Source organism: Cygnus olor, chromosome 5 (assembly GCF_009769625.2).
Source record: "Cygnus olor isolate bCygOlo1 chromosome 5, bCygOlo1.pri.v2, whole genome shotgun sequence".
Lineage (NCBI taxonomy): Eukaryota > Metazoa > Chordata > Aves > Anseriformes > Anatidae > Cygnus > Cygnus olor.
In genome coordinates this window covers 14,896,435-14,913,301 of record NC_049173.1, presented here as the reverse complement: position 1 = coordinate 14,913,301, position 16,867 = coordinate 14,896,435, and the positions used below count along the sequence as shown (strand labels likewise).

The 16,867-nt window shown below is 34.2% G+C and overlaps 1 protein-coding gene across 5 annotated transcripts in view; it reads right to left on the bottom strand.

The window, feature by feature from the left end:
* Positions 1-16,867, bottom strand: part of ATG2B (autophagy related 2B) — a 48,688-nt gene that overhangs the window by 15,814 nt on the left and 16,007 nt on the right. For 4 of the 5 annotated variants that reach the window (XM_040557769.1, XM_040557768.1, XM_040557766.1 and 1 more), the window contains 22 exons: positions 16,237-16,333; positions 15,172-15,354; positions 14,375-14,529; positions 13,475-13,586; positions 13,071-13,332; positions 12,020-12,170; positions 11,400-11,489; positions 11,039-11,227; positions 10,586-10,859; positions 9,679-9,781; positions 8,460-8,652; positions 8,192-8,334; positions 7,069-7,226; positions 6,658-6,830; positions 6,175-6,325; positions 5,240-5,439; positions 4,292-4,372; positions 3,097-3,203; positions 2,767-2,859; positions 1,790-1,860; positions 712-788; positions 318-488 (listed from right to left, as the gene is read on the bottom strand). In XM_040557769.1, coding sequence (XP_040413703.1) covers positions 318-488; positions 712-788; positions 1,790-1,860; positions 2,767-2,859; positions 3,097-3,203; positions 4,292-4,372; positions 5,240-5,439; positions 6,175-6,325; positions 6,658-6,830; positions 7,069-7,226; positions 8,192-8,334; positions 8,460-8,652; positions 9,679-9,781; positions 10,586-10,859; positions 11,039-11,227; positions 11,400-11,489; positions 12,020-12,170; positions 13,071-13,332; positions 13,475-13,586; positions 14,375-14,529; positions 15,172-15,354; positions 16,237-16,333 — 3,234 coding nt within the window. The remainder of the gene's footprint in view (positions 1-317; positions 489-711; positions 789-1,789; positions 1,861-2,766; positions 2,860-3,096; positions 3,204-4,291; positions 4,373-5,239; positions 5,440-6,174; positions 6,326-6,657; positions 6,831-7,068; positions 7,227-8,191; positions 8,335-8,459; positions 8,653-9,678; positions 9,782-10,585; positions 10,860-11,038; positions 11,228-11,399; positions 11,490-12,019; positions 12,171-13,070; positions 13,333-13,474; positions 13,587-14,374; positions 14,530-15,171; positions 15,355-16,236; positions 16,334-16,867) is intronic. The other variant, XM_040557767.1, reaches the window with a different exon arrangement.

Genomic DNA, 16,867 nt, shown 5'->3' with positions numbered 1-16,867 from the left:
GAAAAATGCTAGTGCGACTTTTAGGTCAACAGAGCACTAGGACAGCTCTTATGTATCCTGGAATTTGTTTTGGAGGGATATGAATAAAGTACAATAGGTAAATAGCACATAATATTTAAACTATCAGGTAGTGACCAAAGCAGGGAAAAAAAAAAAAGGTAGTATTTTACTCTCAAACATTTTTTTTTGAGTTAGATAAAATCAGTTACTTTCTTGTTAACTTCAGAATTTCTCATATTCTTTGGAAATAGGACATGGGTATCAAAACTAAAACACATTACCAGGAAGTGTAGAGTTAAGTCAGTGTTATTTGATACCTTCATTTTCGGCTTGCTAACTCCGCATTTAATCTCTGTCTTAGTTGGAGGATGTAGATCACCATAACTTGCAATGTATTGTATAAGATTCATTAGTGCAGCACATGAATCGGAGCAGGTGCGAATATGGATTACATCACTGGAACAATGCAGCTCAAAACGTGGTTTAGTCTAGATAAGAAACGTGAGAATATTCTTAAAACCACTCTAAGGTTGCATAAAAACAGCTTCTGTACACAGATGTTTTTAAATTAGTTAAACTAGTCAAAATGGACTTAAAAAATAGTACATGTAAGCTGAAAAAAATAGATTCTAAGTATAATAAAGTAATTTTCAAGTCACATATCTGTCCTGCAGATTTTACTTTTTAACTTAGTTGTGATTAAATACTTACTCTTTCCTCCTCAGAATCAGATTTTACTGTTGTAATAGTTAGTTCCAGCAATCCCATATCCATAACACGAACATAATCTGAAAGACAATGCGTTTAAAAAAGAAAGTACTATACTTAAACATTTCCTTACTATATATTTTTGGTTATTAAACAATTAGAAATAGTATAAGCATAAAAAAGGATCTTTTTGCCAAAATCTTTTATATTTCTGGATTTCCTTCTATTATGAAAAGTCAGAGTTCAAGCAGCAGCTATGCAAAATAAGAATTCAAGCATCTTCAGTACAATACATCACCCCCACAGCAACCATCTGTGTGCAATGTAATCTCTAAGATATTTATCCTCATCCCACCCATGAGAGTTAGAGAAATAAGCACACAAAAGCTGGGTGACTAAGCATCTCAGGAGTTTTTTAGCCGAAGTTGGAGAGAGAGCACATTTTAATACTGCAGTAATCCTTCAGTACCACAAATAACTTATTTCCCCTCTTTCCTGTTTAAACACAGTAAGCACACCTTTATTCCGTACTTCATTAGGGACCTCTGACCTAAACTAAATACACCCATTTGTGCACACAGGGCTTCATTATTTTTACAATTTATTTTTAAATATTGCTCTAAGTTCCTCAGTTCTAATGGCTGTTATTGTATGAATGAGAGTAAAATAGTCGGTATCTTTCTGAAAAGACTACCTAGAATTCCACGTGATAAAGAACCCTTCAAGTACAGCTATTGAGAACGTATAACTCATTTTATGAGCTTGTTTTTCTTATTTCTTTCTGTGGTAAGTTCAGATTTTTACAAAATATGCTTTTTTCAAATACCTAATATGCAGCTGTAACAAGAACAAGAGGACTTTCAAGTTTCTGTTCTCTGACACGCTTCTGCAACTACAAATCCAAACAAGAACACTCATTTTCATCAACACCACGTTACTCATTCATATTCAACTTGCTGCTCCTTATCTTCTCAGATCTTCTTCAGTAACTCATATATGCTGAATATTCCTGTAATTTTATTTCTTTAGGTCCTATCAGAAATTCAGAAATTGATTACAGTTAAACTAAAAAGGTCCTTACCTCTATGGAGGTTCACCATAACAGTGTTGCATTTGTCAGACAGATGCAAAGCAGCTTCATCTAAAATTATTCTAAGAGAAAAAAAACAACAACAAAAAAAATAGAGATGAATTAAACAAGATAAAGAAATGTTGTGTGACTCACCAGAAACAATATGAAGTTAGTATACAAAAATGTTTTAAAATACAAATATATCTCAGATATCATAAATCCAAAAACTCTTCAACATTTCATCATTTCCAAATCCATCAGGTAACTGTGTAACATGGATCTAATGACTGCAACGTTCATTCACCATCACTAATAAGATTTTATTGGCTTCTTAGTTTATAAACTTGGCCCTTTCTAGAATAAAAAATGATGTGTTTTGGCATGCTGAATTATTAAACAAATACTTCTAGTTTTTTTGTTGTTTTTTTTTTTTAAATATAAAGTAACAAGACATTTGTTTGAAGGGTCATTTGTAAGGTTGTATCAATAAAAATAAACAACTTGACAGATAGTTCACATAAGAGAACACATCAGAACAAAGATGTGCTTACAGGAACTTAAATGCACATTCTGATGTGGATATACACGGAATATATATTTAACTTTGAATAAAGTTGTCTTAAAAATTTTAGAGGTAGACAATAATCCCTAAATATTTTGTTAAGTAATTACTTGTCTACATATAGCAAATCTTTAAGAAATCTTAAAAGTGCTCCTAATTAAGAAAATACAATTTCATTCCAGGACACCTTTCAACTGGCTCTATTAAAAATTGCAGAATTGCTAGTTGTTAATAGAAGTAATCCAACTAAATAATGTATTTAACCTAATAAACAGAATAATTACACCTAAGCAGAGTATATTTCAATGGTATATTTCACCAGTGCAACCATTTACACAATATTAATGCTTCATAGATCAAATAGTAAACAGGCATTACAAGTTTCACAGAAGCTTCCACGCTTCACAAGCACTTAAACTCATACCTGAGAGTAGAAGAGGATTTATCTACTGCAACACTGCTGGAAATGCTGAAAGTTTCAACAGTAAGTAGTGATCTGACCGGCAAAAATAAAGGCCTAACAACATATAGAAAAAAATATATATATATTAATACTCCATACACACTTAAAAGTAACTAAATCTTCCGATTTTCAGACAAATATTTATCCTACTTTAGACTGCTTACACTATTAAGCATTTTTTCCAAACAAGACTAAATAAATGTTCTTAACAACATGCAAACTAGAACATCCCTGAAGAATAAATATGTAGCTGCAGTGCCACCAAGTGACATACACTGGCATTTTATTTACCTGTAATCAAGAGCACAACTCCACAGATGTACATGAAAAGTTGTAACTGTAGCTGGAGGATTATATCCCAAAACAGGCTCATCAGAAATATTCAAAAAATATAAAATCTAAAAATCACAAACATATTATTATAATATTTCAATATCTGCTAATTTAACAAACAATAATACATTAGAAAAGAGAAAATCTGTAACTGGTATGATAATAAAATGCTTGATTAGTGCAAGGAACAGGGAGTGAAAGAAGCTCAGATATTTAAAGGTGCTTACCAAGTGTATGAATACAGAAAAGCACTGAATGTATATAAGGCAAAAAATACAACATCCAAATTTGCAGACTTAAATGTATGAAAAGACCAATCCACAGACACCTAACTGGCTACTTGTCTTCTAATAATTTTCCCTACCTACTCCTTTGGCCAATTTCACTGCCCTCACAGCAGTAACTGAGCTCAATAAATAAGCAACACCATGTAAAGCAGGCTACAAAAACACATAAGAGCACTATGTAGAGATAAATGTAGTAACACATCTGTGTGCAAAGCAATGAGTGCAGCTCCATGCAGTTATATAAATAAAAATGAACACAAAAAATATGCCCACCATACTGAAGAATAAGCATTATAAGCTTAAATGACAAGGTTTACCATCTGTAAATCAGTATGGCGTCCATGTAAATACATGCAACTAGACTGCTACTCTACTGATGGCACATCTTTGCTTATGCGGGTTTACACACAGCTTCTCATTCTAGGCTCTCTAGCCTTAACTGCTATGCTACACATCTGTATCTGATCAATACAGGCCCTCTGATTCAGAAATTTGCATTACTAGCATTTACGTAATCAGCTGCTTACTGCTTCCCCAAATTCTTTTCCATCACTGTTATTCAAACAATGCAAAACAGGAAACAGAGAGAAGGAATGATGCAAAAGGAATGAGCAAGAGGGAAAATACGCAAAAATGCTTTCAGGGCTAGGAGTAGTGGGATTTTTGTTGCGTTGTGAGGTTTTTGTTTGGTTTTCATTACTTAAATTGAGTAAGTTGGTAAAATAATAAGACAAAACCTAACACAAAAAAAATCCATTGAGGTTTAGTTTGATATTTAAAGCAATTATGTTAAAAAAGTAAGGCATTATGTTAAAGTAATGAAACTGAAATTGAAGATGCAGTTGAGAAAACTGTAGCAATCTGACCTGTTCATGCCAGCTTAAGCCGGAAGGCAACACTCTGTGCTGAAGGGTGGCTCCTCTTAGTCCAACAGCAACTAGAAATTCCTGTACAAGAAAGCTGCACAAGTCAATTTACATGAAATACATGCAACTATTTGAGATCTAGATTGTGAAACAGCCATCCTTCTACTCCTGGAATTGAACACAAATTGTCTAGACAGAATCGTCTAGATTGGCCAGAATTAAAAATTCAATTCCCAAAATAGAAACCCTATTTAACACAATCTAATACTTGTTGCAACAGGATAGATAGGACTGCTATCAATTTTCTGGTGGTGGTGGCTGGAAGGCTATCAATTCATTTATTCTGGGATTCCCCAGGAATTACCAGGAGCACAAACCCAATGCAGTCCCTTATTATGCTGTTTAAACCTGAGTCAACTGAGCCACAGTGACATTGTGCTGGTCTGCAGATTCCTTCTTCTCTAGATAACTCTAACAGCTTGTTTGTCATCATTATGCCAGCTAACAGGTCATCTTTTAGCCATGCTAATGAATGCTAGTGTTGAAGCCAAATGTACCACTCATTTACCAGAGTGTTACTCCAAACAGGTAAGCAAAAGGCTGCCTATTAGATGACACTGCTAGTAAGCTGAACAGAAAAGCTTTTAAATATTTGTTTTTGCCTTGTTTTTCACTGGATTAAAACTCAACAAGAAAAAGGTCAACTGGACAATAAATAAATTCTGTAAATATACTGTGACATGCAAAGTGAAACATTGGAAGAATTATTAAATTGTGCTGATGTGTAAACTTTACAATCTACCCAAAAGACTCCAATTTTAACAGAGAATTAAAGTGGCTCAGAATTCATGGTTTCTTCATTTATAACCTTTGTAATCTGAAACCTAAATGCTCCCATGTACACTGAGATAACTCAATTTCTAAAAGCAGAAATTTGAAAAAACAAACCTTTGTATTGCTCTCTATTTTATCTGATTGGATTTTGACTGCAACGGTCAACATATTTGGACAGTCCACTCCCACACCATCTGAAGTAGTCCTACTAAGACCATCTTCTTCCGAAAAACAAATAGTAGGTTCTAACCAATGGGGACGTATCGTGCTGGGCAGTCGTACTTCGGATGAAGGGACGACCCCATCCACCATACCTGCAGAGAGATTTTGTCACAAGTTACCTTGTGGTTCAACGCTGTTACTGATGAATAGTTAAGGAACATTCTTCTTATTCTTATTACCTTTAAAATCCTTTTCATTACCACCAAATAAAGTTAGTCATGCACACTTACAACTGCAAATTGTGGAACTGAGGTTGCACATGATGTAATATTTAAAACCATGGTTCTAGCTAACATTTAAAAACATGGTTCTCCTGTGGGTTACATGGAGTCAGGGGTATGTCTCTGGGAAACACATAAGAAGTTTATTTACGTGCGGGTTATCAGACACAAACTACATAGCTTAAAATTCTTCACTTGTTGACTACAATTAGCTACCCAAGAAGACAGAGCAACCTGAATTGCACTGGTAACCTGTACTTTTTTAAAATCAAATTACTACCACCACGTAGGAGGTGTTCACTTTCAAACTAAAGAACAGACTGTTTAGCTAATACTTACAAGAGGACCACAAAATCTTTAAAGATCAGAAGTTGCCATGGAAAGCTTGAACTAAACTAACAACTAGACAAATACAGTTATCATGCAGTTGTATTACTGTAGCACTCTAGGAGCATTACCAATGAATTATAGCCAAATGACATACTATTTGACGAAAGAAAACGGGGGGGGCAGGGGGGCTGTAGGGCGACAGCATTTCTCCTATAGAACTACAAGTCTATCTCATTTCAAATTTAGCCCCCACAGCCACCTTAATCCCACCCCTACCTTGATGATATAAATTGAGGCTGCCAGAATGGAGGCAAACGTAGTGTCTGTCTTCAAAGCCTTCGTATTTAGTCACACTAAAAAGTGAACCGCTGTTGAATTCAAACCAGAATTCGCCATATTTTCCTTCCAGTATATTTCCATCATCCTGCTGAAGGAAGAACAGAAATGGTAAATTATTGCTTGCTGCAGTTGGATAGTCCAAATTATCTTTACACTTGCTACTAACACGTATTTTTCTGCTTGCATTTAGTTACTCTGTATAGCTAAGTAAAAAAAAAAAAGCACATAAATAAATAAATCATTAAAATATTATGTCACGTTACAGCACAGTAGCATGAAGATTACAGAACTGTTATACACATTTGTTCCTTCCAGAAAACAGGATATAGAAGTATGAAGGGGTCCCATGGCCAAAACAACAGAACAACTTTTTACATACTATGTTTGATTTTACATGTTGTTTTCCAGACAGTGCCTTACCTTTACATCTGTGAATATTGACACTAATCCATGTGTCACATTTAGCAGAACAGACAGAAAGCTTTGTGAGTTCTTGTTCTGAGAGTCAAGCTTTTTCCTTCTGCGTGAACGATAGTTTGGATCAACAGCAGAATAGTATTGTAGTGTTTCCTCCTCTGATCCACTCTCATCATCTAACAGATAAAATGACAAGTAACTTTCTAGCTAGCACACATTATGCCAATAACTCATTTTCCCAACAGTAATGTAATTCAACTTCACACTTATTTTACTTAATAAGTAATTTTTTTTCTTTCTCGATTTAAGTACTTTCTTACAAATTTGCACATTCTTTCCAGTATCATCTTAATCACTTCAGCCAATTATGCTTTTTTATCACTGTAGTTCTAGAGGATTTATGAAATGTATTACCATAATGAACTGCAGATTTAAACTGACTAAAGCTGTCTTTACTGAAAGTATTGATGAGCTGGCTGGCCACAGATAATCCAACACCATAAGAAAGGTTTTCAAATGTTTCTACAGGAGATGGAGCTGTTGGTTCCCACAGCAGTAAATCATTGCTGATCCTAGAAAGAAATACATTATTATTATTATATAAAACACATCACTGTATTTGCACTTAGTATAAGGTAAAACAAGCAGTATCTCCTTCACAGATTTCATATAACAACCTTCATAAACAAGGAAGAGGAAAAAGTTCAAGAGAACAAAAAGGAGTAACATATTCAAGAATAAAAACAATAGATAAGGAAATGTTTTCCCTCCATAATTATAGCATGCACATATCAAAATCTAGCATTTGACAGTGACACCAAAGCCTCTATTAATAAAGTGCATATTGGATAAATAGGTTGGGAGGTAGGGAGGGGCAAATACCATTTTGACCACATCAATTTTTAAGCAAAGTTACAAGAAACATTAGTTATTTTGATTTTAAGCAACTCTGTATCTAAAGATCTGTGACATTCAGTACAGAAGTACACTAACAGAACCTGTACACTCAATAACCTGAACATTCAATGAAGGTTTCAGCTTTTCCACTTTGGAAGTGAAATAACGGCTATTCGAGACTAAAACAGATCAGTATGTCTCTTCATGTAGCTAATATGTAGCATAATGCTTACATGCTTATTTTTTTTAATTGATTACATCTAGTTGTATTGCTTTGTTTTTCTGCAGATTAGGAACAACTAACAGAAACACAGACTGGGATTCACTATTTCAGAAAGATTAGAGCAAAACTGGACACTGAACAAAGATCTAAAAAGATTTTTCACCGAAATCAAAGGACTTATTTATGTTCACAAAATCTGCCAAATACTTTTTCAGCAGCTGACTGCTATGGCACCGATCAGACATATCATAGTGTCCCTAATATTAACTTGGAAGAGTATTTACAGAGCACTTTATATTCTTAGAAAACCACACAAATATCCGCTATAGCCATGCATTCAATTGCCTTCATGAACAATGAACATAGAACTAAAAGTACAAGTAACAATAACTAAGCAAAAAAAATTATCATACTTGCCTATTGTAAAGTTTTTCGTAAAAGCTTTTGTTTGGTAATGTTAAGTGAATGTTTGGTAACATGAGTTCCAGTACATAATGAGAATTGTTAATCGTTTTATCTTGAAATTCAGTCATTTCAACTATATCTCCTGGCATCACCATCTGAAAGAAAAAAAAAAGTGGGGAAAAAAAAACTGAGAGTCAGAAAATGCATACAAAGTAGGAGATTGATTTTTTTTTTTTTTTATCTACCATAAGAACAACACAGTAACAAAATTTTATAGTACCTCTTCATTTTCAAACATGACCCTACGAGAAGAAAAAGGAGAAGGCTCTGGTCTTCTAATATCACAGACATCCTTCAAAGAATGAGGCCCTCCTTCTTCTTCCTCTTGAAAATTACCATCTCCTTCTTCCTCCTCAGCTGCTATCCTTTCCAGAATGGAGTGCACAGCCAAAGGGTTTATTTTCAATACAATCCTGATATTGGAGAAGTTATGCAGAACAAGCCATTAGAGATGCTGAGAATTTTTATATTGGTACCACAGTCACGTGTCCTACTCTACTAGCTAGCCAGTAAATACACATGGACTAAGCAGGTCAAAGATCAGAGATCTTTCATTAGACAGGAACATTTGTTAGGGGGAGTGATACCATTGAGAAAGATCACCAAACTTAGAGGCACAAGGTAATATAGAACAAGAATCATCACACCAAAAGGTTTGTGTCTGCTATTTTCAGCTCTATCAAGTGACCATTAGGTGACCGAAGAAAAAAACTTAGCGCTCTCCCAAAATAACGTTTATACTATTAGACCACCAGCAGCTGTGAAAAAAATGCTCTGCACGTTCTGTGCAGACTGTATGTACACTGTTACAAAAAATTACTTGTATACAAGAAAACCATAGTGAAAAAAATTCCATACAAAAATACTGTCCAAAAAGCCACTGAATTTTGTGACAAAAATGTACATGGCAAATTCTAAAATAACCTCTTTCAACAGCTTATTACTTGGTCACAGCTGTTAAGTGATTCTATTCAGGAATTGTAAGGTATTGTATTGCCTTACATGTGATATAGGCTGCAGTAATACAGGCATAATGCAAGTCTCTTTATTGTTACTACAACTTTGTACCAGCTTATTAACATTTTGAGACAAAATTCAGCTGAGATCTTTTTGCTGGTGGTCTGTATTCAGTCTTCACTGTAAAAGTAGGAGAAAATGCAAACTAACATATAAAAATGGATAAAGTTTCAAGTCTCCAATCATCCACATTTCACTGAAATTTACTCAAATCTACCCAGAAACTTTTATATATTAAAACCAACTTGCATTATTATAAATGCAGAAGTTTTAGAATTCTTGCGTTCTTTTCAAGAGTTATATGTTCTTGCTTTAAAATTAATTTTAAAGCATTTGCCACATAGGTAGTCTGCATTAAAATTCAAAATACAGTTCTTCAAAAATCCAAACAACCCACACAGAAAAATAAAATGTTATTTTACCGAGGCCAGTCAAAGTTATCTGATGATGTCATATCTCCATCTACGCCACCAGACACTTGAAAAAATTTTATTGGTGCTTGGGCTTTATCTTCTTCAAATGAACCTGAACAGAGAAAGATCACAGAAAAAAATTAACACAGGAATAACAACTGCTAACTTCAGGTTGCTCACTCCTCAGGTTGGGGTCGAACAAGCTAACATATCAATGCTACTAACAAGGCACCTTTGAAACCAGAATGCTTTCACATTATCTTCTAGCTATCACAAGTTTGAAAAAACAGATGCTTCTAATGTATAAGTACCTGTATTTACATAGCATCACTAGATTATGCCAGTCCCTTAGAAGGTACAAGGAATGACAAAGCAGCAGAGAAGGTTGCAAATATAAAACAGTCTCAAGGACTTATTACTTTTAAAGGTATTAGAGACATAAAAGTATTACAGTTTTCTAAACTGCAATTATTTTAGACATAACCAATCACTTTATTTCTAGACCAGAATTGAGATTCCTCACTTGCACCGGTTCTAGTGCCTCCCTACTATCCACAACACTTATTCCAACACAATGACAGAGATCCCAGGGATGTCCTAAATTGAAACAAACTGGTATGACAATATGACAAAATAACAGAAATAGTAGTTCAGGTCTCAAAAACAAGAAAGCAAACACTACACACACACACACACGCTACTCCCATCTCCCAACAGTATTACTTTGACTTATGCAGATATTTAGTACAGAACACAAAACTACAGCAGAGATATCTGCTTCAGATATCTGCAGATGGAAACGCATTCCTTCAAGAGGAAAAAAGTCACGATTAATCCATAAAAGAACACTTTTGTCTCAACTGCATAATTTCTGGGAAAATAATAAAAAAAGAACACTTAAACGTAATATTCTTACCAGTTAGCTCTTTGAATGTAAGTTCTAATTTAACTTGTTCTGGAGTTGACCCTCCTATAAATTCAGTTTTAAATTCCATATCTGTAAATTCAAGATGAAGAATCTCCTTCTGAAGTGATTTCTTAAACCATGGTCCTCTTTCCTGATCTGACCGCAGGTCAGGTATTGGGAAGCGAACAGACAGATTTAATGCAGGGGCAGTGACTTGAACTGAAACTCTACAGTTTGCAGGAGTATGTGAATCATCCAGAAAAACTTCAGTAAATGCTTTATGCTAAAACAAAGTAAACAGAAAAAGTAAAAGAACTTACCACTGACTTTAGGTTTGTTATCAAACATACAATCACTAAAATGATGAGATAGCTGCTGTTCTTTATCAGAAGTGAAAAACAAAAACAAACAAAAAATAGACTATCCTGTCTTCCTGCTGGAAAAAAAAAAAATTCAACTTACCAGATTTATGTGCTTGTTGTAAGAAGTGTACATATGAGATGCCATCATCTCCACTGTAGTTAGTTTCTGTGGTTGAAGTAAAGAATTTAATCTATCTACAATACTAATATCCAGCTCACAAAACACTGGACTTAACTTTATTTGTAATTCTGCTTTCTGTGGAACAGAACTGAGTCTCCCTTGACTACCCTGAAAAGAAAGAGAAAAAGCACTAAAATCCTTAAAAACAACATAGTGAAACAAATTATAATAGCTGAGAGTTAAGGACTCTCAGCTGTACAAGGTACCTTTCTGTTAAAATGAACAAAATTAGACAAATGCTGTTATGCAGAAACTTGGTGTTTGTAATCTCCCTCCTTACCTGAGGTCCTCTATTATCTGAATGCTTATAATGAAGCTGAAGACATGGCAGAGCATGAGTGTCTTCTTCTTCAGAATGAAATGTCAGCAGCTTTAGAACAGAAGAGTCAAAAATAATTAATGGATAAGGAGGCCATAGGAAAAGACATTTATGACATTTTACCTCGAACAGATAGCATGAAATTCTGGATTCAAGTCAGTGAACAGAGCCCTGGTCCATTCACTTACTCAATCCATTTGTTCCGTTACTTCTAATGATGCCTCTCATCATTAAAGAGTTGGAACAACAAGCATCACCTAAAGAAACCTTCCTATTGCTTAACTCCATGGGTTAGTTTTTGAAAAAAATCTTACTCCAATTCCCAAATTACATTAAGCATATTTTAAAGAGAGGTAAACTACGGAATTCTGGCTACTGAATTCTATTTTTGTCAGGAATGACAGCAGTCTGGTTCACCATTTGAGCTTTCAATTAAAATATGAGACGCATCTTAAAACCATAGCATTTATAAACTTATAACTTAAAAATTATAACTAAGTTAAAATCTAGCATTTTAAATTATACAATTCAAATTTCTCTTTGGGGAACTCCCTGCCTTTTTTTTTTTTTTTTAAACATACCTCTGTATAGTGAGGCTGAATGGAATGAGAGTCAGTAGAGAAAAGGCATTCCAGGAACTCCATATCCCCAATGGATAAATCAGTACTAAAACTTCGAGAGGCAGACCTTTGTCTCTGTTCATAAGACACTTTGATGCCAGTACCTATAAATCTGAATTATGAAAACTACGAATTACAGAAAGTAGCATGAAATAATAAAATTATGAAAAGTCAATGTTTAAACATGTAAAAAAAGTATCACTACAAGCCTGTAAAAATCATTAAAACTGACAAATTTTTCTTTAAAAGCTAAAAAGAAGTTTCTCATTGTAACTTTAGCAACAAAGATAAAGGATTTCACATGTCATATGTTCAACAATGGTCAGTGTGGAGAAATTCATGAAGACCACTTCAGACATCTAACTTAAGGTATAATTCACATAAAGATGGGAATCCTTATATAGACAAGGAAAGAGTCAGGTGCCTAAGGAAGTCTAGATTACATGCACAAGGTAAGAAAATATATTTACACCCTTAAACATTCTGCATCATACACTGTACTGGGACAGTAAAAACTTCCGGGAAAAAAATTGCTTCCTGACTAACTGTAGGGTTTTTGATAACTTTTTGTTTTTTTTTTTCACATTTCTTATCCCTACTAATACTATCCTATTTTGCACTAAGTAAAAACCTAAGCTTCTCCAAACAGAAATCCCTCTATTGCAGTAAAGATGGTACTAAAAATACATCTGTTGCTAAAGAAATAGTTTACTTAATGATCCTGATTCTGTAGCTTTCTGCAGTAGAAACTTTACCTAGTTAAATTGATCAATCATAAAGGTGCTAGGTTTACTTTAGTGTTTATGCATTTTGCTTCTTTTTTTTGTATTAAAAAATACACCTTGGACAACAGGTGTCAAAATACAAGGCTATTTTGAAGTTAACAAAGAAGTCTAATGCAATTCAATTAAGTGACAATTCCAATGGAAATAAACTTCTTTATTTTATTCAAGTTTACTTAAGAGATATATATATGTACTTAAATTAGATTTATTAATAAGCAAAGTTATACCTAAGGTGATCATGAGAACAAGCTTCTGCAAACACTTCTCGGAAGGATAGAAAATCTTCTGTTGCAAACTTAACTGGCTCAATCTTTTCTATTCGGGCAAAGAAATCCCGAGCCATTGGTGTCAATGGGTTATGGTTCAGTGAACTTTCAGGTGGGGGTAAAGGGTCAATATGAAGTACAGACACTGAGAAAGTTCCCACTGCCAGTCTAAAAAGAAGCTCAGGTCTGGATTCATCCACAGAAACAGATCTGGATGGAATAGCTGAAATACAAAAGTAAGTCCATATAATTTTTCAGCAATAACACATTCATAACATTTTCATTTCTTTTTACCAAGTTGCTCCATAACAGTTTCTTTCCAGAACTATCTGGAGAGTAGAACGTAAAACAGCATTTTTACTTACATGTCCTTCTTAAGGAAGTCTGGTGAACCACATTGGCTGTAAGCGAAGAACCTCTAGGAGGTTGTAGCTCTTGTCTGTTACGGTCAAGAAAATCACCCCAAGTTGGTTGAAGCTAAAATAAAAATATGCTACATCGTAAGTTTGCTAAATAGATGTTCATATACTTATTTATTAGATCACGCATAAACTGTAAGGTAAAGGAACATGAAGACGTGCATAAACAATCAACAGCTTGCTATTTCATGGCATTTTAACACTCAATTGAATGATGTAGATATGCTTTAGGCTATGTTTTTTAATTCTACAGTAGTCTTTATCCACGTATTTATAAAGCTGGATAAAGAGCTGCTCTCTCAATAAACATCTATTATCTTGTTTCTCTGTAAAAAGCATGCATTCTCCATAGCTTTAATTAAATAAAACATTAGGCACCTAATATCTCCATCTTCCCCAAATCTGTTAACAGCATAATTTTTTGTTCTCTAAGAAATGAATATAATGATTTTGTATTTTCATTGTCATTGCCCATGTAGTCCATGTTAAAACAAGACTCAGATATCAAATATACAGTTACGAAAAATCAAAGGGTCTTTCATAGACGACCATTGTAATTTCTGAGGAATTTCGAAACAAGTACTCTCCATTTCCTGTCCTGGTAGCCAAACAAAGAAACTTTCCGATACAGCTTCCATAGCTGACAAGGAATACTATCAGCTCTAAATAACTTTATGTCTCAAGACAGCTGTTAAGCAATTTCAGGTCTATACACAGACAGAAAGATGCAAAATTGGAGTAATAGAAAGTGTTGACCAGCAACAGTTCTTGATATTGCAAAGAATAAATGAAACGAAAAAATGTTGATTTCAAAAAGATTTTAAATGCAGTTAATACTATACATACCACTGTAGTGCTCAGTGGAGATCCTGCTGGTGTAGTTGTGTACGTACTAGTTAAAGACAAGTCTAGATCCATAGTAGGAGGGTCTCCAAGAGGTGGAAGGGAGGAAAGGCTGTGAGACATGTCCATGTCAGCCATCGAGAAAAAAACTTCTTCTTCTAATGAGAAACAAGGATAATAAAGAGTTACTTTCTAAAGTAAAAAACTAACTTTACTTTTAACGGGAATGTATTCCTAAGTTCAGAAATCCAATGGCTAGACAGAATAACCAACTAAATATATTTTTTACAGAAGCTCCAGGTTCTCCTGACACTGAAACAAGTAGTACATACAGACAGAAATTATAAAAAAAGGCAAGCAAAATAATAAACTGTCAACCATTCTGTTTTCATATTCAAGTTGCTATAATTTCTACAGTTTCACGCCTTCTGACAAATCGAAGTTTTTATTTTCATATTACAAAACAGTAAAAAGTATTTAAGCAAATAAAAATGTAAGTATTAGTGCAATGCAACTATTCCTTTCCTCAACCGTATTTTGAAAAGATACTACAGTTCACATGTATTTACAAAGTTGCAAAATAACATACAGATTACTAAACGCTTTTAATGAAACACTGAATGAAACCTAGCCCAATATTTAAACTGTAAGTTCATTTTTCAGCAGTACAATTAATAGCACAATAGTAGTATGTCAAAGTTCTTTTGATACTTAAATTACTAAGATTAAAAGATCAACACTCAATGTATGTAATTTTCACAACAGGCTATTTGCTACACAGCATCATCTTTTATACTTGCCACGACTAGAAGGCGTTCTGGCAGTCTCTGTTTCATAGAAGCTTTGTTCAGATGAGGCTCCTGCAGATAAAGACTCTTTTCTTAAATAACGTTTCAACTCCATCTGAATTCGATACTCATCCTCCTGCTTCATCGGTCGGTTCTTCCTATCTTTATTTGACAATTCTATCCTGCTTAGGCTCTCTAAATTAAAAAGGCACAAAACTCACTGTTACTTCCTCACCAGTATCCCAAAGAAAATTCAAAACTGAGTCTGAAAATTAACCAATTGTTATTGTTGTGTATCCATATATGTAGATTTATATGCACATCTATCTGTAGATGCGCACACATCTGTTGTGTATCAGATGTATATATATGCGTTGTTTTGGGGATTTTATGCATCCAAGATGGATTATTCTCTCTTTAGCATTACTTTCAAGTCTGAAGTGACTGTTTTAAGATCATATATGCAGATATGTTCACATATGATATCACCGTATATTTCTGGGTCAGCTTTAGAGACTAATGGACACAATCCCTTGAAGATTTTACTATTATCATCAATTATTAAAATTTCAGGTTTGAAGATGATACAAATTAGAAACTATTTGTAATGCTTTTCCAGTTATCGAAAACCAATTAACAAGTCTAGTACAACAAAAATGCTAGCATCGTTAGAAGAGTATCAAGCATCTACCCAGTATTAAGTGTTTTCCGTGCCTGTCTCTAAAGCATAGGACACAACGAACTGGAATACTAACCTAAACCCTCTGGTCAGACAGAAGCTGTAAGAACCAAAAATGTTCTGGCCTCCTGACCTTCTCCAACTACCATTTCCCCATCTCTTGTCTTAAAAAAAATAAAAATAATAAAATCATTACCTACATTTTCATTACCAACAATCTGCAACTGAATAAAAACTGCATTATAGTCCTACTCAGAGCATTTTGCTAAAAACAGATAAAAATTATTATTAATCTACTACCACGAACATTTTTTCCACTGAAGAAACTTGTTTATCTTACAAATCTTCATTCTGGTCCACCTAAATACACATCTAACATTTACAGAATGCTCACTTGCCTGGTCCTGCAATAGCTGCTACCATGTCCAACAGAAGATGCACCTGCCTTGGTGACAGAAACAGATGTACAGAGTCTACCTGTCCATCCACATCCAACTGCAAAAAAAAGGAAGGAAAGAAATTAATGAACACAATTTTTCCCTAGAAGTCTTGACTCAAATATTCTGATGATAGATTTTGATGCTATAAAGAACACAGCCATCCCAGCAATACTTTCATCTTCCAACAGCTAGAACTTTTAACAGTGTATTGCTTCTGATTTGTAGCTTGGCAAGATGAACAGACCTGTCTCAGTGACTGTTTAGTTGCTTGAATTAAATACAGATTCACCTAGCAGGAAAATTCAAGAATACCATTAACATGCCCGTGCTTAATAGTTTTAGAAGCAACTAACAGTATAAATTTAGCTTTTATGTACTAATTACAAAATACTGAAATCAGCTCCTTCTGAAGTAGACCTTAAAAACTGCACAGGTTCTCTGTAGAATTTCTCTTCAGTGTACAGATTAACAGATTTAAATGCTTTGTTCCAAAAGAGCAGGATGATTTTAAAAGTCTAATTGTTTTAACATGGTATACAACAGAGCAAGCCACTTATCTTGTGAGAACTGCTCAAGCTAAATTTATCTT